The sequence below is a fragment of the Centroberyx affinis genome, unplaced genomic scaffold (genome assembly GCF_046629955.1).
Source record: "Centroberyx affinis isolate AG114_WGS23_722 - 3 ecotype Tasmania unplaced genomic scaffold, CSIRO-AGI_Caff_v1 ptg004961l_1, whole genome shotgun sequence".
Taxonomy (NCBI): domain Eukaryota; kingdom Metazoa; phylum Chordata; class Actinopteri; order Beryciformes; family Berycidae; genus Centroberyx; species Centroberyx affinis.
In genome coordinates, this window is record NW_027282435.1 from 26,910 (window position 1) to 50,751 (window position 23,842).

The 23,842-nt window shown below is 42.3% G+C and overlaps 2 protein-coding genes across 2 annotated transcripts in view; one reads left to right on the top strand and one right to left on the bottom strand.

Moving 5' to 3' along the window:
• LOC139666368 (zinc finger CCHC domain-containing protein 2-like) overlaps positions 1–4,451 on the bottom strand; it is a gene marked incomplete at its 3' end in the record, with an annotated part of 30,647 nt that extends 26,196 nt beyond the window's left edge. The window contains exon 1 of the mRNA XM_071545556.1: positions 3,534–4,451. Coding sequence (XP_071401657.1) covers positions 3,534–4,337 — 804 coding nt within the window. The remainder of the gene's footprint in view (positions 1–3,533) is intronic.
• Positions 4,452–8,875: 4,424 nt separating this feature from the next.
• The window catches only part of LOC139666369 (collagen alpha-1(XXI) chain), an 84,066-nt gene continuing 69,099 nt past the window's right edge, over positions 8,876–23,842 (top strand). The window contains exons 1-7 of the mRNA XM_071545558.1: positions 8,876–8,920; positions 16,494–16,627; positions 17,237–17,373; positions 19,437–19,556; positions 20,121–20,237; positions 21,556–21,742; positions 23,168–23,333. Of these exons, the coding sequence (XP_071401659.1) occupies positions 16,543–16,627; positions 17,237–17,373; positions 19,437–19,556; positions 20,121–20,237; positions 21,556–21,742; positions 23,168–23,333 (812 nt within the window). The 5' untranslated portion in view covers positions 8,876–8,920; positions 16,494–16,542. The remainder of the gene's footprint in view (positions 8,921–16,493; positions 16,628–17,236; positions 17,374–19,436; positions 19,557–20,120; positions 20,238–21,555; positions 21,743–23,167; positions 23,334–23,842) is intronic.

Here is a 23,842-nt window from a genome sequence, read left to right on the forward strand (position 1 = left end):
TTATCTTTTCTGAACACCAACAATATTTTTGAGACATGCCAAATCGGGTTTTCGATCACTACATAGCACAGAGGCAGCCCTCCTCAAAGTCACTGAGCGACAGATGAAGGAGACAATGCGATTTTAGTTCTTCTGTTAATCATTCAGTGTTATTTGATTGCCTGGAGCACTGGGTGGGTATCTCCAGCTCAGCACTTGGCATCAAATAGAACCTTTTCAGCAGACATCACTTGTGGCATCCCTCAGGGCCTAATTCTAAGCCCCATTATTTTCCCCCTCTATATACTCCCTCTTGGTGGTATCAGTTTCCTTCCATCGCTATGCAGACGATACCCAGAAATACCTCTCATTACAACCGGGTGACCCTCGCTGACATTAAGGTTGGCCGTCTCAGAACATTTTACAACGGAATGACAGCAAATCTGTAATACTCTGGCTCTCCCGACTCCAGACATCTTGTTCTAAAGGGTCCTGGTTGTCTGTCTTCCCACGCAAAGTAGCGCCTAGAAACCTGGGAGTGACCATCTGTCAAAGACCAGTCACCTGTCAAAGGGACTTTTGAGGCACAGATAAAGAGTACACAGGAGTCTTGCTTTCAAGTCATTTTTATCCTTCTCAGATCTAGAGAAGGTCATCCATGCTTTTATCTCATCTCGTTTAGACTACTGAAACTATTCCTGCCCAAGTCAAAAATCACTCTCTCGTCTCCAGCTGGTTCAGAATGCAGCAGCTAGGATCTTAACTGGTACCAAACAAAGAAACCATGGCCGCATGGCAGGAATTATACCACGGCCAAACAGCCAGTGCCGTGGATGCCCCAGAGTGGCCGTAATGCCCCTTCTAAAATTAACTATCCACACGGCCAGTTTGGCATGCCCTGTTTTCAACTGGCCGTTGTGTCCTTAAAAGAAAGTTGTGGATTTCCTCATTTAAAACTACATGCGACACAGCAAATAAACAAACTCATGTTTCCCAGTGTCTCCGTCACGCTGGACATCAACAGTAGCGCGAGATTTCTCCCACTCCTGCAAATATATGTGTAATGTTAACATAAACATTAACAGCTAAGTATTAATTAAACTGAGAGGGAGAGAGAAGCCATCGCTAACTGCTACGCTAAGTAACTAGCTGTAAACAACTGTGGGATTAGCGAGAAAGTTGCTAAAAGAAGGAGAGAGCTATGAGTGCTTGAGCAGAACTAGAGTCAGTGTAAATGTACAGCGGGTAATTAGCCGCTGTAATGAAGAATATAGCAAAATGAACCGGGTTGAGAGCAGCAAAAACGCTATGAGTAGCAGTAATAAATAATAAATTGTAGAGTCTACCAATAGTCTGCATGTGAGGCGTTTAGGGGACATCTGTAATTTGTAGCTACAGAAAATAACCTGGGTTACACTTACGTTATCATGTGTTACTGGACATGTAACTAACTGCAGTCTGAGCCATTTTACATATGAGCTGTATCACACTGCAGCACTTCATTTTTCTATTACGATATTTATTTGGTTGAGGAAAAAGGACTGAAAATCTTTTAATAACCATTGGTTTTGGCCTTGGTGCCCTACATTTTGGCCACGATGCCCCAATAAATGTGTATTTATCAAAGGCCAAAGTGGCCTTGCCCTAAAAATGACTTAATTCCAGGCCTGATAGCCTATATCCCCAATTATAGCTTCTCGCCACTGGTTGCTGGTTAAATATAGACTTGATTTTAAGATTTTACTGATCACATTTACAGCTCAGCTAGGTACAGCTCAGCCCGAGCTCCTGAGGCAGGGCCCTCCTGCCTGTTCCTCAGTCTAAAGACTAAAGGTGACTGTGCTTTTGCCATCAGGGCTCCTAGACTGTGGAACGCCCTGCCTGAGGAACTTAGGCTTGCTGAGTCAGTATAGTCTTTTAAATGACTTCTTCAAACACACTTTTATAGACTTGCCTTTAGGTAATTGTTTTTTTTTTTTTTTTTATCCTGCTCACTTTTAATGTAGTGCTGTTTCTTATGCTTGTTTTTAATTTATTCAATGTATTTATTTAGCTTCCTTTCAATGTTTGTTTCTATTGCTTAAGCTTTTCGTTTTATCCCCTCATTATGTGTGTTACTTTTGTTTTTATGTCCTCTTGTAAAGCACTTAGTAAACTCTACTTTTCAATAAGTGTTATATAAATAAGTATTACTATTATTATTATTGTTGTTAGAATTAAGGGCACCTCCTCCACCTCCTTTCCTTTTTGTCAAAGGCTCTAATAGTATTCCCATGATGTCACATGCATTTCCTATCAGTATGGTACATAACCATATACACAGCTCATTGGCTGTGGCAGTCATTTCACCTGTTAATTCATTACAATCACCTGTTACTTTCCTACCGAGATGGCTGTGTGGTGATGTAACAGAATACTATGAATAGCTTAATCTACTAATTTAGGCCAAAACTTGGTTGGCTAACAACCTAAACAATTAAGATTATTTAAGCAAGCAAATTTTTTAATGACATACTGGCTTTCAATTCTCTCTTTTTCTGCGTTACAGTTTCAGTTCTGCTTTGAATTCCTTATCTGTCTGACAATATCTCTAGATTGTTTGTAAATAACTTGACCTCCATTCCCCACTAAATATGCTTACCTCAGGTTTTTAATGACCTATTCACCAAAATCCAAGGAACATTATGCCACTTGTTTTTTCTTTAATCAGAAAAAAACAGTGGTCTTCACCCATGTAGCATGGAGTGCCAAGTGTCAATTGGTTTACCAACCAAACACTACAGCAGCTGATTCTAATAATTATTAATTGAATTCACATTCTCTCATTGAAGTGTGTTAATCAGTGTAATGAATTGCAGCAGTCTTTGGTTGGAATGAAAACCTGCAGACTCTTGGGTCATGATGCACATGGTTGAGAAGCACAGGTAAATCAGTACTTTGCAAAACACCTGCTGCATCAGCTACAGCAAAGACCAGCTGGAATTCAGCAACTGGCTTAGTTGCTGGCTGTTTGGTACTTTGGTAATTGTCAGAGCAGGACTTGGCATTGCATCTGGATATGGCTTTGAAAGGGGCAACGCCTATCACCCAGTAGCCAGTTTGGCTTGAGGGCAAAATGAAGTACTTGAGCTAGCTACTACTTTCACATTGTAGGAGGCGTTTAGCGAGCTAGCTAACCAATGTATGTCGATACAGATCGATGGCACTGACAGATAGCTAGTTACATAACGGGACCCGTCCACGGAGTCACAGCAATATCCCATATACTTGAACCTGGCCAATGTGACCGGTTGGAACCAAGTCGCTAACTTTAGCTGTTAGCTTAGCAAGTTAGCCGGCTAGCTGTCTAGCTAACTAGCATAAGCTGCTCTGCCATGGAGGCCAAGGAAAGGACATTTCCTAATAGAGCCCACCACTTAGCATGCCAGCTAACTAGCCCACACTATATTATAACGTTAGTAAGCTAAGCTAGAGAACTACCCCTTCCAGCATACAAGTTGGGCAACTTTTGAGCTAAATGACACTCAAGTTAAACTCACTGGCTCAATCATTACCGTTATCTGGGCGTTTATTCTGAGCTGTATTTGCCGTCTTTCCTCCTCTATGGCAAGATCAATTTTGTCAAGCTGCCCTCGGACCATCTCCCGTTGGTGAAAAGGGAAAGCTGGGTGTAAGGAGGCCATGGTGAAAAGCAGCGCCAACTGCTCCAAGGGTCCTGTCGCTGCTTCGCTACTAGCAAGCCCGCAGCTCTGCTCCGACCTCCCGAATACGTTCCCGTCCTGACACGGTGGATGGAACGAGTGGTGGTGCGAAGGGTCCCTGAATGGAGGAAGGGAGTAGCCGTAATTTTTGTAGAACAAGGCGGGATCTACATGGCTCAGTATCCGAAAGAGTATCCCAGCACATTCCCTGCTGTCAGACCCGAGTAGGGACAGGCAGACTAGCAGTTTAGACCGAACCACAGGATCAATCACGTCCGTTAAAATCCCCAAATCGCTCGGACTATTTGCCCGAATCTCAAAGTCCCGTAGGACGTGGAAGTCTTTCCTGGCGAGGTCCTCCAGGTAAGATCCCAAAAAGCGGAGCTCCAGGGGTTGGCACATATGTAGCAGCCCGCACATGAACTCGATCCGCTTAGCAGGGTTTAGATGCAGGCCGAACCACTCGAAAACGGTCTCCTTGTCCAACTGGGATGGATACACACGGTGTCTCGGGGAGTCATCCAGCCTGTCGGACACCGATGAGGGAGAGACCGCCCTGGGAATATGCTGGAGCTCGGACTGTTCCAGAAAGTCGTCCTCGGCCGTTTCGTCGCCTCCTTCCTCGCCCGTTCTCATCGGCAGCTTCATTTTCAGCATTATCAGCGCGACGCGAAAGGCTTCAAGGTGTAACTTATGGACCAATATACATTATTGGCGAGTTTAACCGTTTCGTAACGCGGAATAGAGTGAGGAACTACCGGTTTACAGTGTTTTAACAATAATAGTCTTTGACGCGGCGACGAGACTGTAGTTTTTTCCTGCACTAGCTGGGCGCTTGGTTGTCCTGTCAATCATTCACAAACTCCTCCCACTGGACAGCGCCTTCCACTGGGTCCTAAACTCCGCCTGCCATTTCAGTTGGACTTGCCACATGCTGACAAACAGCTGTTAGATGAGAACCTATGGGACTCCCAATTCATCAGTTTACTAACGAACTCGCAATTTAACTGATGTAATTGATTGAATTGATTATGACATATGTTTTATATTTATCTGTCTCTAGCGCTTTAGTTCTTCATAGGGATGTAATGGATGGTAAAGTCACCTAAACTCAATAAACCCACCTTTTTTATTTACCAAATGCAGTTGACCCACTGTTTCAGGCTGACATGAGTTTTTATCATGTAAATTCATAATATACATCATAGTAAGCTAATGTAAGTTATGTAAAGATGGGGCCTTTTAAAGAAAAAAGTGTATATATGTATACATTTTATATACACATATTAGGGCTGTGCATATACAGTATATACAAATGATTTCACTCAACTTAGAGATAATAACTTACTATCTTACTAACTCAATATCCAACTTGCAAGATACTACGGTATATGCAAAAAATGTGAAATATTCCAACATCAAACCCGCTAGGGTCATCTTCCATATGAAACTGTGCTGTAATATTTCACGTTTCTTGCATATACGGTATCTTGCAAGTTGGATATTAAGTTGGTGAGATAGTAAGTTAGTATGTCTAAGCTGAGTGAAATCATTTGCTAGAAATCAATTGGGGGCAGAAAGGGCCTTTCACCGCTTTCCTTTAGGCAACACTGCCCTCTGGAGGAGAAAGATGAGCACTGCAAATAGAGAGAAACTAGAAGTGGGATGGGTAACTACTGTATGTGCCATGGAAGGAGTTCCAGTCCTCTGAGGAACTAATCAGTCAAATGAGCTGCTGTAGAGTTTGGTTGGAAAGAAATCCTGTAAGGTGACATCAGTAAACTGCCACAGCTCCACCCAGTCTGTGATGCTTTATATCAAACAATACCAAAAGGGTGAGAGAGGCAAAAGATCTAATGTTGGTGACTGCTACACTCACTCACTGCTGTTTAGGAGACACTTTGGATTTCACTCTGAACTTTGGATTCATCACTTTCCGTGTGGAGAAGATTTCCCACCAGTGACCATACCAACACCAGAATTTAATGTGGGCAAATAGGGCAAATCTCCAGCATCTAAATCAGGTGCATAGGCATGCTTTGGCGAAGGCAGCCAATGGACAGCCACTTTTTTACAATGCCACCCAAAATTTCTGCTATGAGCTGCTATTAACCAATCAAAGACACAGATCCCGAAATTGTTGAACATTAATGTACCAGACGCAGAACTGTCCGTTTTTATGCAACATATGAATTACAAGTCAAGTCAATCTTGCAGCAAGGTTTAAAAGCATTTCGGACATTTTAAAACATAGAACAGATACAATTTAAAAAAAATAAATAAATAAACATCAGCTCACAAATAAATCAAAGAATCCACACTTTCTAATTTCTTATCACAATGAGTCACACTAAGGCTGCCAAACCAGATATCTATACACAAGGTTAAAACTGATTCAATACAACTCTTATAAAAAAAGACACATCATGGCAGTGCTCACACTGACAGATGTAATTTTATGTTTAAAAAAAAAATAATATATATATATATATATATATATAAATATATACATATATATCTATATTTATAGATAGATAGATAGATAGATAGATAGATAGATAGATAGATAGATAGATATAGATATACATACATCACTCTTACAAAGAATGTGTCACTTTTAACACATCTGTGTGTCTTCTTTGGGACAACACACACTTGTGTTACTTTTCAACACAACATAATATCTTAATGACAATACATTTTAACACAACAAGTGTTGCTGTTAACATATCTTGTGGTGAAAAGTAACAGTGTGTGTTCTCCCAACAAAGACACACAGGTGTGTTAAAAGTGACACATGCTTTGTGCGAGTGTATATATAACTGCTGCTGTACCTTTTTACAAATGACATCTGTATTGGTCTCAAAATGTAATTGTCTAGAGTGGAAAGAGCTGCTTCTGTTACTCATTGAGGAGTTATGCACAAATTATATTTGGCCACTTAGAAAATCCTGCTGGTCTCAATTAGTGGGGATGGGATGCTCGTCTCTGTTGTAGCCCCACTTTGTGATTCAGGCTGATAAGACAGCTGGATCTTTACATCAACATCTTGTCTAGTGCAGCTTTGATGACTGCACCTCCTGTCTGGTTGAACAAGTGTTGATCAGTGCATTGAGCTGCTGCAGTGTTGGAATAAAACCCTGCAGGCTGTTGGCCTTTGGTGACACACTGAATAGAAGAATAGAATAGAATAGAATAGAATAGAATGTTAGATCAACCACAAAAAAAAAAAGATTCAAATTAAACTGAAATCATGTTGATTTTGTTCCTATTTTCAGTCCAGTTGTAATGTTGCATTCTATTCTATTCTCTCAACCTTTTTCATATCAAGGACCACTAATTTAGTCCACATTAGAGCCACAGACCCCCATTTGATGAAATTTTGTCTCTTGGACCCAAATCTGAGAATATTTTTATTGTTAGATCTGATTTTGTCCAAAATTCTATGACTATCTGTATTGTAGAGAGATAACAGTGAAACTATGATCAAAACAGTCATTCTTCTACATTCTCTAATTGTGTTAACTTCTTGTAAATGAAATGATGCTGAAGTTTAACAATTCATCAATTTGCTGGGGACCCCCTGGAACCCCCTCAGGGACCCCTGGCGGGCCCTGGACCCCAGGTTGAGAACCACTGACCTAGTCCATCTGTGCCCTTTTCAATGTTAGATCAACCAAAAAAAAAAGATTCAAATTAAACTGAAATCATGTTGATTTTGTGCCTGTTTTCAGTCCAGTTGTAATGTTGCATTATATTCTATTCCATTATGAATAGAATAGAATAGAATAGAATACCCCATCCACCCCTTGATGTTAGGTGAATGAGATACATCCCAAACTTAATTCTAGTAATGTTCCCCTAGTCTTCCTATGAGATAGGCAGAGACTTAGAGCTTATCATACACATGCTCCAACAGGGGGCAACGGTAGTGCAGAGTTCAGTATCCTTGTATCCACATAGCACCAGAGAGAGCTCTCTGCACCTCTGTCAAACAGATTCTCTTTTTTTTTTTTTTTTTAGCTCCATGCTACAGCACCACTCTACTTAACACTGATCATCAAACCCTTAGATCATCAAATAAAGCTCTCCTCACTATACCTAGAATAAACTCTAAATCAGCGTATGGTGCCTTCAGCCATTATGGTCCTCCTACTATGTTCCTATCTTACACGGTATGTTTTTGCCATGTATGATCTTTGCCTATTTTTTCCTTTTTATGTTGAAGCACATTGAGTCTACTCGTCCTCGAGAACAATAAATAGGTAAAAATAGAACAATAAATACAATAAATATAAACCACAGCAGGTTATTAACACAATATCCAGACAGTAACTCAGAATGAAGGAGAGTTGACCCCTGTGTAACTGTATAGCTTATTTGGTGGCATAGTGCAGTATGTGTGTGCATGTGAAGTCAGCTGTGGCAGACAATTTTTCATATCAAGGACCCCTAATTTAGTCCACATTAGAGCCACGGACCCTCATTTGATGAAAATTTGTCCCAAATTTTGGACCCAAATCTGATAGTATTTTTATTGTTAGATCTGATTTTGTCCAAAATTCCATGACTGTCTGTATTGTAGGTAGAGAGATAACAGAGAAACTATGATCAAAACAGTCATTCTTCTACATTCTCTAATTGTGTTAACTTCTTGTAAATGAAATAATGGTGAAGTTTAACAATTCATCAATTTGCTGGGGACCCCCTGGAACCCCCTCTAGGACCCCTGGCCGTCCCTGGACCCCAGGTTGAGAACCGCTGACCTAGTCCATCGGTGCCCCTTTCAATGTTAGATCAACCAAAAAAAAAAAAAAAAAAAAAAGATTAAAATTAAACTGAAATCATGTTGACTTTGTGCCTGTTTTCAGTCCAGCTGTAACGTTGCATCAGTGTCAGATGAATGAGCAAGAGCTTGCTGAATCAATGTCAGATTTGCTTAACACTGAAGCTCACACATTCATCCACACAGACACCGATGCAGCTTCACAATCACTGTGACAGCGCACGTCATAACTACACATATCCAAGTGTGTGTGTGTGTGTGAGAGAAAACCCAGTGTGGCACAGCCAGCCTTTATAAAGGCCGCTGCCCTCGGCTGCGCAGACACTCCTACCCACCACTCCCTCTGCCGACCAGAAGGAGGACTGTCACTCCCAGGGAAGGATTCCACTCTCCTCACTCTGTCCCGGGGAAAAGTGACACTCATCTTTGCCTGCTTTGCAGCTGAAACAGAAAGGTAAGGCCCTCTTGTCAGTTATTTACCGGTATGTGCTGTTATGTCCAGGGAGGGTAAACCCACCTAAAGACAGAGCAGAACAGAGTTTATCACCTTTTATAGACTGGCATGAATCTATATGAGATAAATCCTTAGTATACATCATAGTAAGTAGTATCAAAGAGATGTAAGTTATGTGAGGATAGGGTTTTTTAAAAGAGAAAACATCTAAATTGATGCTTTTCTAGAAGTATGATTGATTTTTGTTTATTTTGCTGGTAGTTTGTGTTATGATGATCACCAGCTTTACCCTCCTGTTGATTTAGCAGCACATCACTGGCTGTGTATGTACCTTTTCTGCTGTCTTTCCCTCACTTTATTTCACCACGGCACCGTTTTGGTGTGGCCACCCGTGGCCAGCCATCGGGACAAAGAGAGAAGACATGCTAAATATACGGTACGACTGCATACATCAGACTCTGCCTGTGTGATTATGGGTCAGCGAGGTCCTGCGCTTTAGGAAACGCACCAGCCTCTCAGCCTCTGTCCTTTCGCCACGCCAAGGTTGCGCTGTGAGTCGGGTTCTACGGCCCGAAATAGCTTCGCCCCGCATCCCGATCGTGTGCGACGAGTACATGTGGAGGCAGGGGTGGAGACGGAAACGGCGGAGGAGCCGAGCGGGACGGCGCTCAAGAGGATTTAGCGGGGATCAGGACACCTGAACTGATGTAAAGGTCATTGAGACAAATGTTCCCCCCGGTCCAAAAAATTGCATTCGCAGGCTTTACATGACAGCTAAAAGACAGTGACTTTTGCTTTGGGTGGCAGTTGTTAATCCCTTACATTCTCCATGTTCTTAAATTCTGAAATACTTACATTTAAGGAGGATATTTAAGGGAGTTCTCCATGTTCTTGAATACCAAAATACCTACACTGCCCGTCAAAAGTTTGGACACACCTGATTGAATGCACTATGTTTTTCATTCTCTTAAAGCCATTTTGATCTAAAGGCTTCTGCTTAAATGCTTGAAATGTGTTTCTTAGACAAATATAAATAGTTGAAGTTGAAGTTGCCTTTCCATCAAAGTACTTTAAAGCAGTGGTTCTCAACGTGGGGTCCGGGGACCACCAGGGGTCCTTGAGGGGGTTCCAGGGGGTCCCCGGCAAATTGATGAATTGTTAAACTTCAGCATTATTTCATTTACAAGAAATTAACACAATTAGAGAAATGTAGAAGAATGACTATTTTGATCATACTTTCGCTGTTATCTCTCTACCTACAATACAGATAGTCATGGAGGTCTGGACAAAATTATATCTGAGAATAAAAATATTCTCAGATTTGGGTTCAAGATTCAAAATCTCATCAAATGGGGGTCTGTGGCCCCTAATGTGTGCTAAATTAGGGGTCCTTGATATGAAAAAGGTTGAGAATCACTGCTTTAAAGAATCTAAAATATAAGATAGTTTCAATTTGTTGAACACTTTTTTGGTGCGTAATTCCATTTTTGTTATTTCATATTGGAAAATAGTACAAATAAAGAAAAATGTGGTGTCCCCAAACTTTTGACAGGCAGTGTATATTACAGGAGTTCTCCATGTTCTTAAATACTGAAATAGTTACATTTAAGGAGGATGTTTACCAGAATTATTCATGTTCTTAAATACCATAAATACTGATTGGACTGTCCTAGAACAGAAGAATAATGAAGTGTGAAGTGAAGTCAATAGCATGTACTGCTCTGACCAGTATCCCCATCTACCTGGCAATGATTTTACAGGTGTCATTTGTTTCCTCGTGAACTCCCACAGCACACAATGCTTACTGTGCCTCGTAAAAACCCCACACAAAGTGAATGTGCATTTACTTGCTATATCTCAATGCGGTTGATTATATAATGAACCCTTAATTAATAGCCAATAGCATGAAGACAGTCATCCATGGGGGTCAATTGAGTATGGTAAGGTACAGTACTCTCCATGCCTTATCCTGAGGCCAAATTTGACCTTATAGGAATAGGAAATGCAAAGATTAAATCACCAGCAATTTATTTAGAAGCCAATTCTGAAATAAAAAATCCCATCAGGAAGCATTCAGGAGCAATGTTCCTTCTAAACTGATAGTTTGGTGATCTACAATCTGGGAACCCATCGTCTATCGCTCTGACGACGATTAGACTCTGGGGGTGACGGCCAATACTTCCTCTTCGGTGCGCCGGCCATTGTTTACAGTCCAATTAGCAACTTGAGACGCGAGAATGGAGTTGGAGTTGAGAGACAACGTCTCATATGCAGATATCTGTTTATAGAGATTAGCCGAAATGTCGTCTGGACCTAAAACACCTACAAAAAGTATCGATGTTTGTGTATTGTGTGGAGAAACGTTCGACTCTCGCATCTCAAGTTGCTAATCGGACTGTAAACAATGACCGCCGCGCACCGAAGAGGAAGTCTTGGCCCGGATGTCCGCTGGCTACACCGGAAACCCCAAAATATTGGCTGTCGCCCCCAGAGTCTAATCGTCGTCAGAGCGATAGACGATGGGTTCCGAGATTGGGTGATCTATGTCTAATAATTTATCACACTGACCAAATAATATCTTGTCAGTCATTGGTCAGAAATCTAGTGGACAAGTTTTGTGGTAAATGATATTGCCATAGCTTAGAGTTTAGTGACCATCAGGGGCCCTTGAGGGGATTCCAGGGGGGTCCCCAGCAAACTGATGAATTGTTAAACTTCATCATTATTTCATTTACAAGAAGCTAACACAATTAGAGAATGTAGAAGAATGACTGCTCTGATCATAGTATCACTGTTAACTCTCTACCTGCAATGGAATTCTGGATAAAATCGTACCTAACACTACAAATATTCTCAGATTTGGGTCGGAGAGAAAATATCTCATAAACAGGCGTCCGTGGCCCTAATGTGTACTAAGCTAGGGGTCCTTGAGATGAAAAAGGTTGAGAATCACTCCTGTAAACCAACCAAAAACGTTGAGCAATCCCAACAACGTCCGCGCACATGGCAGGCTTTGACACTGATGCCAGTGGAAGTGGTTGTTGTACCGCACCGCTGGTTTGCCAAATGTAGCGTGAGGCTCAGAGGAATTCAGGTTCAGCACCCACCTCGCCACACTGTGTGTTTGTAATCGTCTGTGTAATGACTAATACGCTTTAAAAGAAAGTGTGAGGAAGGGAGGGAAGGATGGACGGATGGATGGATGGATGGATGGATGGATGGACGTAAGGAATGATAAGCTCCTCTATAAAATATGGGCCCATATCAGGGATGTAGTGGAGGGTACACCCACCTAAATTCAGTTTACCCACCTTTTTATTTGTAGAACAGAGTTTATCACCTTTATAGACTGACATAAACCTATATGACATAAATCCATAGTATACTTCATAGTAAGTTGTATCAAACAGATGTAAGTTATACGAGGATAGGGTCTTTTAATGGAGAAAACTCATAGGTATGAATGCGGGTGGCTGTCTATCTGTGTTAGCCCTGTGATGGACTGGAGACCTGCCCTGCCTTCCACCCAGTGCAGGCTGGGATAGACTCCAGACCCTTCCCTTAAGTTTCTCCACTTGTTTTTCCTCTTTGTTTCCGCATGTTAACTACGTCTACTTTGAATTTTTCGGTGCTTCATAGGTGTGGTCGCCTCCTCGTCAAAGGGGGCAGTCCGATCACTGGGATATTTTAGCATTTTGATTGGATTGTTCAGTTTGTGGGCATTTTCTTGGATGGTGTGATCAGTCAGGAAGCAGAGGAATGATGGATGAAAATGTAAACACATTGATTTTGCGATTGAAGCAGTTATTAAGAAACTGAATACAGCAATACCTGTATTAACACCCAAGCAATATACACTTTTAAAAGCATTTTGGGACAAGATGCATTTGATGTCTCGCCAACGGGAAGCCTGACTGATCAACTAGTCCCACTTGTACATGAGGAGACGGGTTGCAATAGGCCTGTTGTTTCGGTAGTTTCTCCCCTAATAGCATTTATGGGGGATCAAGTAAAGGCGGTGAGCAAGCTTGGAATAACTGCACTGCAGCTTGGGGTCAGTCAAGAGAACGATATCTGGAGTAACGATTGTTCACTCATGTTTGGGAGCCAGGAAGCATGGCTGCTGAACGATAAGTGGAGGCAGATGCTAGGATCTGTGCTTGGTGGATTTTGAAGCCAAAGTAAACAAGCCTGTACAGGCCCATGGCACGTGTTCAGTTCCATTCAATTCTATGCACTGAAGCATTGTGACACGGTTATTGGTTAAATGACCTAATACCACTGACGTTACTTAAATACCACAAGGTAATAATGTTGTCTACCGTTAAAGTTTGTATGGCAGCAGAAGACGCATTATCAAGTTACTGTTTTCAAATCCCGTTATAACACATGCGAGTTTGGAGCAAATTGGGGACTTTTAAGTTTCACTTTTGTTTTCACACCGGGGAGACTCTGTGGGATTGAATACAATGCTGCTGGTCTGCTGGTCTGTGCATCTCCAAATGACAGACAGGACATGATGTGCACATTAGAGTTTGATTTAGATCAATTTCTATACATTGACCAACTTTAGATTTTTGGCGCTGCGCCACAGATGAGCCTATGTATGGGAAACTTCAACTTCTTTGGCTGCATTTCACAGCCAAAGACGCCCTCTAGAGGCCACCTCATGAAGCGTTGATGACTGACGGCCTGGTTGACTGACCTGAATATGTGTCTTGCCATATGTGCTAGTTTAGCAAATCAGGATTTGTCCATTTTGCAAGCATGCATCTAGTTGGCCAACATGCCTGACACCCCTTCCTGCCTCTTTTGCATAAGCAATAAATTTTTTAACTAGAAGGGCACTCGGAGAGCGCAGACCTCCGCCAAGGTTCGTGCTATTATTGCTTGTTCGTGAGTCGGATCCGGATCCGCTCCAAAATTTTATGGGTTCTTCCTAGGCCCATGCTACACCCTTCCACCAAGTTTCATGAAAATCGGGCAAGTAGTTTTTCCGTAATCCTGCTAACAGACAAACAAACAAACAAACAAACGGCACCGAAAACATAACCTCCTTGGCGGAGGTAAAAATAAATTAAGCCACTTAAAAAGACGTATTGTATAACAAACACAATCTTTTTTCACACGACAAGTTCTGATCACTGAGAAAATAATTCTCCGTTCATTTGCTCCAGATGAACTTGTTTTATGATGATATGATGTTTTTGAAAATTATGAAAGAACTATTGGCCTTCAACCCATATCAGTGGAGCCCTAGTGTCACATTGCTCCAGTAGAGTTCAGTCAGTTGTATACTCTCTGCCTATGTTCACTGAAGCTGTTCCGGTGGCTCATGGTGCCCCAACAGCCTGCTAACACACTTTATGTTGGTGTTTCCTTTATTTAAAGGAATAGTTCACCCAAAAATGAAAATTCTGCCATCATCTACTCACCCTCATGCCAAATGAAACACAGGTGAAATTTGTTAGTCCATATAACACACAGGGAGGTTGCCAGCACAACTTGGTAGCAGCCATCTCCAAAACAACTGAAGTCAATGGGGACCTGTTCTTTAGAGTTCCAAAACAAAAACAGCCAAACAATCACACTGTGAATAGAAAGACCTATACACCATTATTTGTTGCAATCAGCTGTAGTTAAGATTTGCACTAAATAATGGTGTAAATATACTGTAGGTCTTTTTGGAACTCTGAAGAACTGGTCCCCACTGACTTCAGTTGTTTTGGAGAAGGCTGCTATGGAGTTGTGCTGGCAACCTCCCTGTGTGTTATATGGACAAACTTCACCTGTGTTTCAACTGGCATGAGGGTGAGGAGATGAGGACAGAATTTTTTTTTGGGGTCATTTTTGGGTGAACTATTCCTTTAAGCAATCAACTGTACTTTAATGTGCTTTCATAATACCATTCTACAGAAGGAAATTCCATCACTTAGATACAGAGAGAGAAAGGGGGGGGACAAGAGCTGGGTCTTTGAAGGAGAGCTTGTAAGAGAGGTTGTGGTAGGGCTGTACCCTCTTCAGCTTGGTACACTTGAATGTGTATGTTCGTCACTGACTGATCCGCCCCTGTCTTTAAAGCCTCTGCCAGCACACTGCAGCCCTCTCTGCCATGTTTATATTTCTGTTTTCCCATCCCGGCATAGTGCTCACATTGTTATTTTCTCTGGCCCCGGCCTTGCGGTCGGCGGAACCATGTTTGCGCTGCGAAATGAAAGTGGGGAGAGCTCCACCAAGAAAACACACACACACACACACACACACACACACACTCGACCGTACGGCGCATGGCACAGCATGAAAACCCTCGCCGAAAAACAGTTTACAAGAGGGGGGAGGGGGGTGGAGGGGGGAGGGGAGGAGAGCTGCGGGGATAGCGGAGAGAGGGAAAGAGAGATGTGGTGATTTGACGAGGCAGTGAAGTCTCATTCTTAAGCCTGTACATCCTGACACATGCTGGTCTATTTAGGGGACTTTACTGGCTTCCTAGTTGGAACGAGTCTCTCTGACGTGCACACACACAGTATGTATTGGTGTGTGTGTGTGTGTGTGTGTGTGTGTGTGTGTCTTTATGCGCGTGTGTTGTATGTATGTGTTAAGAAATGCAAAGTCTCAAGACATCAAACGTCTTTCTCGTGGAAACATACAGTTGCCATTAGCGCTGGTATATAAATGTGTGGGTGCGATGAGGCTTAACCCACACACACACACACACACACACACATATACACAAAGCACACAAAATTGCTTCCTGGTGACAGAGAAAAAAAAAAAGGCTACATGCTGTTTGCACAAACAGCACAAATATGATGACGCTGTCACAACTCTTCTTCTTCTTTTACTTTTTAATTATTATTCAAGTGGACTGTAAATGTTTATTGGAAAAAGCATGTAATTTCATACAAGAGGCACCCACAATCTGTCTCTGGACTAACTTTTATTACTCGCTTTTTAGCCATCATAGCTACTTGTGTTCTTATCTGTTGTGTTTCAATGTATTTTGTCATCTGTGTGTCTTGCTATAATGACTCAATTTCCCTTCTGGGATCAATAAAGTTTTTCTATCTATCTATCTATCTATCTATCTATCTATCTATCTATCTAGCTATCTATCACACTTGTGACAGATAACTGCTTTGGAAGTCCTTCCATTAGTACTGCAGGATTTACCCATCAGTTCCTCTACAAGGCCCCATTCACATGAGCATTTGTGTCAAAATACAGACAATATCCCATGTATTTCAATGAGACCTATGCGTTGACGGATGACATGGAGTAATGGAGAGCAGTGCGTGAAAATATCACAACGCAGTCCGTCAAAAAAGTTGAAACTTGAACTTTTGACAGAGCACAGGTGAAATTTGTACAGACTGCTGACAACAGGTTACAAGACACGCCCACAACAATGCAACCAAGGTGGCATACTTGTCCATGAATTGGACCAATGCCAAATGTCCCATGCGAGCGCCGCCTAAGGCAGAGCAGCACCACACCGAGCATGTAAGGACTTCTGTGATAACCAAATCTGTATTTTTTTAGTGTGCTGTACCTTTTACATTGGTGTTGTTTTCAGGTGTAGCAGGGTTGGACTGGACAGAGGTGGACTGCTCTGCTACAGAGCCATGTTGCTGTGGTCAGTATGGAGTCTCAGCACACTACTGCTACTGACCCCCGTCCAGGCCGTAGAGGAGGAGGACATCCGAGCCGGTAGGGACGGACACAGTGACTACAGAAACACTTAACAGAGTGTAACAGAGTAGCTAAACCCCAACCCAAATCTGTGGTGAAGCCTCATATCTAATGGTGAAAACTAGGCGACTGAACTGGCCATCTGCTATTGGCTGATCTTTGGTACCAGGTGATGTCACCACCTGTTGCACTCTATAGAAGGTCAGGCCTCACTACAGATTTGGGTTGGGGTTTAGTTACTCTTTAAAGTCTCATTGAATATCCATATAACATATTTTCTCATAATTTATATGAAAATTCCATTACTTTTACTTCTTGGAAAACTGTGTGTTTTTAGTGATTACATGGTGTACCGGTAGACGTACAAAAAAATAAAAAATAGTGACAGAGGTGAAAACCTGTTTCCTTTTCCTAAGACATATTTTGAAGAATCTGTAATTTGTGAGGCTGAAGATTACAGATCATTTCACAGAGGATTGTTTCATCAGAAGTGTAGATTTTAGATTCTGTATCAATTCAAATAAATGAGATCTTTCACCTTGCATCTCATGTGTGTGCGTGTGTGTGTTTGCATATGTACCCATGTGCATATATATATGTGGTATGAATGCATGTATGTGTGTGCAGGTTGTAGCACAGCGGTAAATGACTTGGTGTATATCGTTGATGGGTCGTGGAGTGTGGGCCACACAGACTTCGACACAGCCAAGCGGTGGCTGGTCAACATTACCAGCAGATTCGACATCAGTTCCCACTACACACAGGTACTATAAAGCACATCATATATACTGAGCATGCATTTTAATCTCATCTGTGTACGAGATTGAGAGGTTTGGTGGTTGCATAGTCAAACATCAAACCCCAGTGCAAATTCAGATTGTAATTCCTGTTCAAATTTAGCAGCGAATTCCCCTCTAAGCCAGTGGTGTCCAGTGCTGTAGCATGGAAGAGCAACTGATTTCACTAGGAGGCATATTAATCAGTGAAATCATCCTCTGTAGTGTTTGGTTGGAATGAAAACCTGCAAACACATGGCTCTCGATGGAGTCCGCTGGCTTAGACCATAAAGTTCCACTGGTCATGAAATCAATAGAAGATCAGTGCTCTATTCTTAATGCCTACGGCCACTCATTTTGATTCTGACTGTGCTATGGTGCTGGGAATGGGCCAGACTTCTTATTGAGTTCGGTGACTGATATGGTGAGTGAGCCTGCCACGGTAAAAGATTTGCTGAGGAAAGCCAATGAGGGTCCGGTGGTGGTAAATGAGAACTCCTGCCTAGGCTGGGGGGGAGGCTGGCTACTCTCTCTTGTAGGCTAACTATTCACTCTCCTATCTCCTAGTCCCCTCTGACCATGCATTTGACATCATAGACATATAAATAGATAGTGATCAGGCTTATGGTATCAGTACAGCATTATATATATATTTTTTCTGTTTTTGACTACATGTTTCACTACACCCTATATAGTCCCAGTCGCTTCAGTAGCCACTGCAACAGAATTAAACAATGAATTGGCCCAGCTACAACTGTCCATGAGCAGTCATCGGCATCACCTCATTATTTTCTCCTGTGTCTCCACTGAAGACGCTTAAGTGTTCATTTATTGAAGATAAATAGACCCACTTTTTCTGTATGCAGTTAAACAAATTGGTTAATTCTCACTTAATTCATGTTTGTAAACTAAGGAGTTGGCTATGACCTATCCCGGTTGGGGTTAGGGTTAGTTTACAGCTAGTTTTAGTTAGGTAGCACACTAGCTAGTATATTTATGAAGCACTGTCACATTTTGCTAGCTAATGTTAATGCTAATGTTAGCCCAGGATAGCAGTTGCCCTAAAGTAGAACAAACAGTTGCCAGGTAGGGAGCGTATCTATGTTCCCAAGGTCCGATGTTCCCAGGGTCCGATGTTCCCAGGGTCCGATGTTCCCCAGTTCAATATTCTGTTAACACACATTAACCCTCCTATTGTGTTCGGCTCAAATTTGACCCGTTCCAAGTTAAAATATTTCATAAATATTATCCAGTTTTTTTTTATTGGAACACAGCTATATAAACACAACAAAAGCAATGGTTATCATTTTATTTGACTTTGAAGGTCTCAAAAACAAATTGTTACATCTGTGGTGTTCCGGATCAAATCTGACCCGGCAGAGAATATTAAAGAGTCTGGGTGGTTCTGTGGATAGAATTTTACTCAAACTTGACTCAAACTCTTGTTTGGGTTGGGTTTGATCCACAAAACTACCCAGAATGTTTTATTGCTGCATGCCATACTATTAAAAACCAATGTTCTCTGTTTATATAGAGCTGGGAACATAGGACCCTGGTAACATAGGACCCTGGGAGAGCACATATGTAGAACTGGGGAACATAGGACCCATAGGACCCTGGGAACACAGGAATGACTCCGCCAGTGGAGAAGAGCATAGTAACTAGCCAAGTCAGCCGCCAACCTCAGTAAGTGAGTTACCAAGCAGCCAAATCTGTCACAGCCTTTTTAGTCTATATTACAGACAGCAAGCTGATAGGCCTATTGAATCAACCTAGAATTCTTTTACATCTCAGTTATCAGCATTGACTCTTGCCACTTTTTAATAACGCTAACACTGATAAAATCAACAATCATTTTTCAACCTCAACAAACACTGATGATCCTGATCAAATTTCACTGTTGGAACAGTGACGTCCTGCTATCATATCAGTTGGCAGCCTCAATAAGAACCTAGGCTCCTCCGGCCTTTTTACCCATTCCAAGTAGCATCAAGCAACAGTAAATCAGCACTACACCTTCAGTAGATTGTGTGCCTGTTGTGTTGCTGTAGGTGGCTGTGGTCCAGTACAGTGATACGCCTCGTCTGGAGATTCCTCTTGGGAAACACCAGGGTGGAGCTGAGCTCATCCAAGCCATAGAGAGCATCTCTTACCTGGGAGGGAACACACAGGCAGGAAAACTTTCTTGTCTCTGACAACAACTCTATCATTCATAGGTGTACACAAACATGCATGCACACAAATTGCCTGCTCTTACTGTGTGTTCACACTGTCAGCAACTTGGTTGATGTGTCGTTTATTCCTGTAGTCTTTCAAATAGAAGTTGCAGAGAACTGGTCACTTTGAATGGCTCTAATCAACTGCTCATCCTTTTTTAACAAAATCACAAATTCGGTATAGGGAAACAAGGAAGTGACGAAATGTGATGTTGTCTGGCTCTTGACGGCCAATGACCATGAAAAGACAAGCTTGTTCAGCATCCACACATTGCTCAGCTCTATAAGAAATGAATGGACTTCTGCTGACTTGATTGTGTTGCTCACAGTGTGAACACGTGGTCCATCTTATATATATTTGTGTATAATTTCACACTCACTTGCACTCTCTGCCCTGCAGTGATCCATGCCTGGAGGCTGGTGAACAGACTCGATTCACAAGCATGACCCCTAACAGCGTCATGGTGTTTTCATTCACTCCCAGCAGCGGATCATCATTGTTTTCTGACTGTGTTGCAGACGGGCAGAGCCATTAAGTTTGCTGTGGACCACGTCTTCTCCTCCTCCCAGCGGGCCAGCCAAGTCAAGAACCGCATAGCCGTGGTGGTGACTGACGGCAAGTCTCAGGACGATGTGGTAAATGTTACACTGCCATGCTCAAGGGCACAGGTCAAGCCAAGTCAAGTTTATATGTATAGCCCTTAATTACAGTTACAGTCTCACAGGGCTTCACAACGTCCACATTATCAAAACCGCAAATGAAAACGACACCCCCAACCTTAGACCCTCAATGAGAACCAAGGAAACTATAAAAGAAGGAAGGGTCATTACGTCAGAGTGACAGCATTCGAATTTTGCATTGGTGCCAGATCTATTGAAGTTAATGGGGCGGGCACGGCAAGTCCGACTATAACCCATCATATCTGTGTTGTTTCACCTTTGACTGAAAAATGCTTCCACAAAATAAAAAAAAACACATTACGTGATGTTGACTGATGTTTTTTATCTAAATGTGCGCGTTCGTTTTCCTTGTTATTGGTCTCCAAACAGATCATGGCTCTGTCCAGCAGCTGCATATAGCTCAACTCAAGCCCCATGTTTGGTCCAAGATAGCTACATCATGATACATGACCAAACGGGGCAGGTCCGACCTATTATCGCTGACCAGACTGCAATTATAACCGGATCAATTTATTAATTGCTCTGATTATAACTGGCTGGACTCAATGATATGGCCTGTCAGAGTTAGGTAAATATCCTTAAGCCAAACTAGGACTTGACCGTATGCTACAATGCCTTGCAGTTTGCCTCAGTGAGTTACATTCGTACACTGACTAGTAATATCATGATTGGCAACATGATTCGGTGGGGAAAAGCTCCAGTTCTCAGCCTGGTTGAGGGTTTGCCACATCCAAAATAAATACCAAATATACAAGCTGAGGAAATATACATCAACCAATATATCAAACGTTAGCTAGTTAACAATGCAACAAATTACCAATGATTCTGCCATCCGGGGTAATAACCTGTTAAAATGACAGGTCATAAACGAGGAGATGGCGATCCCATTCACCTCAATGTCGGCCGAACTGAAAGTTTTCACACTTGGCCCCAATGTGCGTTCACGCGCTACACAGTGACATAATGACCCTTCCTTCTTTTATAGTTTCCTTGATGAAAACAAGGAAAAACTCCCACAGTAACCTCATGAGGAAAAACCATTGCAGAGAAGGTTCCGCTTCCAGGACAGTCAATGGATGCTGAGAGTGGGCAGACAAAGATGAAATGTTGATAACAAAATGAGCATTAGTACACAGAATAAACACAGTAAGGAAGCTTGGGTAAAGAGTCTGGATCAGGTGCAGGACATTCAGTCACCATTGTCCTTAACAGAAGTCTTTTGCCATTCCTCTAGAAGGTTTGTTTTCACCACAGACACCCTATCTTTCTGTAGGTGGACGCAAGTGTGGAGGCGCGAGCTCAGGGCATCATAGTGTTTGCCGTCGGAGTTGGCAGCGAGATCACCACCTCGGAGCTGGTATCCATCGCCAATAAACCGTCATCCACCTACGTGCTGTATGCCGAAGATTACACCACCATCGACCGCATCCGAGACTCCATGGAGCAGAAGCTCTGTGAAGGTGAGAGAATATCTAGCTAATGTGTGCTGTTTGTCATCTGTTTCCTCAATTCTCCTGGCTCCAGTAGTACCATTGTTTTATGCTGTGATTGTACCTTCAACTTCCAAAATATTTGTATTTCCCTATGGTGCTTTTAGATATAAATTAAGGACTAGGAATAAAACAGTGCTCATTGTCAGTGGAAGAGCTTCAGGGTTTGCCTCTTGAAGTCTTGGCTCTCTTGTTTCTTGCTTTGAGAGAGACCTGTTCATGTTAACAAACTAAGACTAAACTGTCCACTGATCATAGCCATAACGTATGCCAGCGGTTCTCAAAGTATGGTTTGGAAACCTCCAAGGGTCCTTGAGGGAGTTCCAGGGGGTTCTTGAGGGGGTTCACTAGAAATGTCCTAATTAGATAATGTATAATATTGACTATTGCAATCCTAGGTTTCACTCTCACCACTGTCACACAATTCAATACTAAATCAGCAACAACTAAAGTCTTCCCATATGGATCAGCTGGCACTAAAGTGAATCAAACTGGGGTCTATAGTCTAATGTGTGTCTATGTGGGGGTCCGTGACATGAAAAATCTGAGGAACCCCTGACATATACTGTATTATTTCTTTTTTAGAGTATATTTCCATTTAAGCCATAAATATTTAGTCACCTTAAAGGGAAAATCCACCCTCGGATCCTCTTACACTGTTATATCATCAGTCGTTGATGTTCAATGCATTCAAGGAGTTATTTTGTGATAAAGTGTTTACTGTTACTTTACTGTTTTGGTGTACCCACTTTCCATCAAGCTGCCCCATCTACTTCTACTATTTTTCCCAGAATACCTTTTGACAATCCCCAGAGAAGAGGTGTGAACTTGTTGCACTTGTTTCAGTCACAGGTGGCCATATGGGCATGTAAATATACTGTAGCTAGCTAGCCAGCCAGTTCATGAACATTGGTGTGTGTCGTGCCTTCTGCTACTCAAAACACAACATGCCTTGTGGCTGCATTGCATTCTGGTCTATTTTCTGCTACTGTGGGTGGAGAAATTGGTCTCTCTGCCTCTTCTATGATGGATTTCTCCCTGTATGATTGTTGAACATCAGTGCAAAATGGCAGCTCTAGAAAGAAGCCCTTGCTCTTCTGATGCTGAACCTGACGTTTACCATTGATGTTTTAGATCGCTGAAACATTTTCAGCTATCAAACTCCATTGTAGCTGCTGGAAATATGTCAATGTGACGTCACATTGTCATATTATCCACCAGAATAAGAACAATACACCACCAAACAACAAAATGGACCCAGCTGTTTTTCAGTTCAGTAAAGTGTTCTTTGTCATGCCTCTTCACCCTCTCTTACTCCCAATGAAACCTACAGTCAGTTTTTTGAATGTCTATTTAGAGCTGAGCCGTCTCAACACATGACCCTTCTCCTTCTAGAGTCTGTGTGTCCAACGCGAATCCCAGTGGCGTCCCGCGATGAGAAAGGCTTTGAGCTGATGGTGGGCATGAACATCCAGAAGAAGGCCCAGAAGATCGCTGGCTCTCTGGTATCTGAGGCAGCCTACACCCTCACCGCCTCCACGGACATCACTGAGAACACCAGGTAGGACACTGTCATAGGGCATGTGGGCCCTTAAAGAGTCTGAAAAATGTTTAGAATAAATTATCTAAATTCAAGGTTATAAAGTGATGTGGAACTTTGGTAGTACCTTGGGTTGTGGCCAAAATTGCCGATTCTCTGTTATGAGTGTCTCTGGTAGAGACAACTGGAGAATTGTGTTTTTTTTCTTGACCAACTCATTTACTTTGTCCTTCCACATGTTCGCAGTCGGTCCTGGCTTTCAAACCAGCAACCCTCTAGCCACAAGCCTGCCTCTTTAAAGTGGATACAGACAACTTTTCAACTTTCCCCCCGTTGTTCCCCCTGGTGTTTCCAAGTAGTATTGTTGTTTGCGCCGCTGTCGCAAAGACAACCAGATCGCTTTCCGTTAGAGCCTAGCTCCGTGCAATAGAACAAACCATCTGTCTGCTTATCAACTCCTTGATCATAACACAATATAGTAACTTTCACCACTTCATAGATGTTTGTTTCTGGCTGGTCCTGGCTTCCTT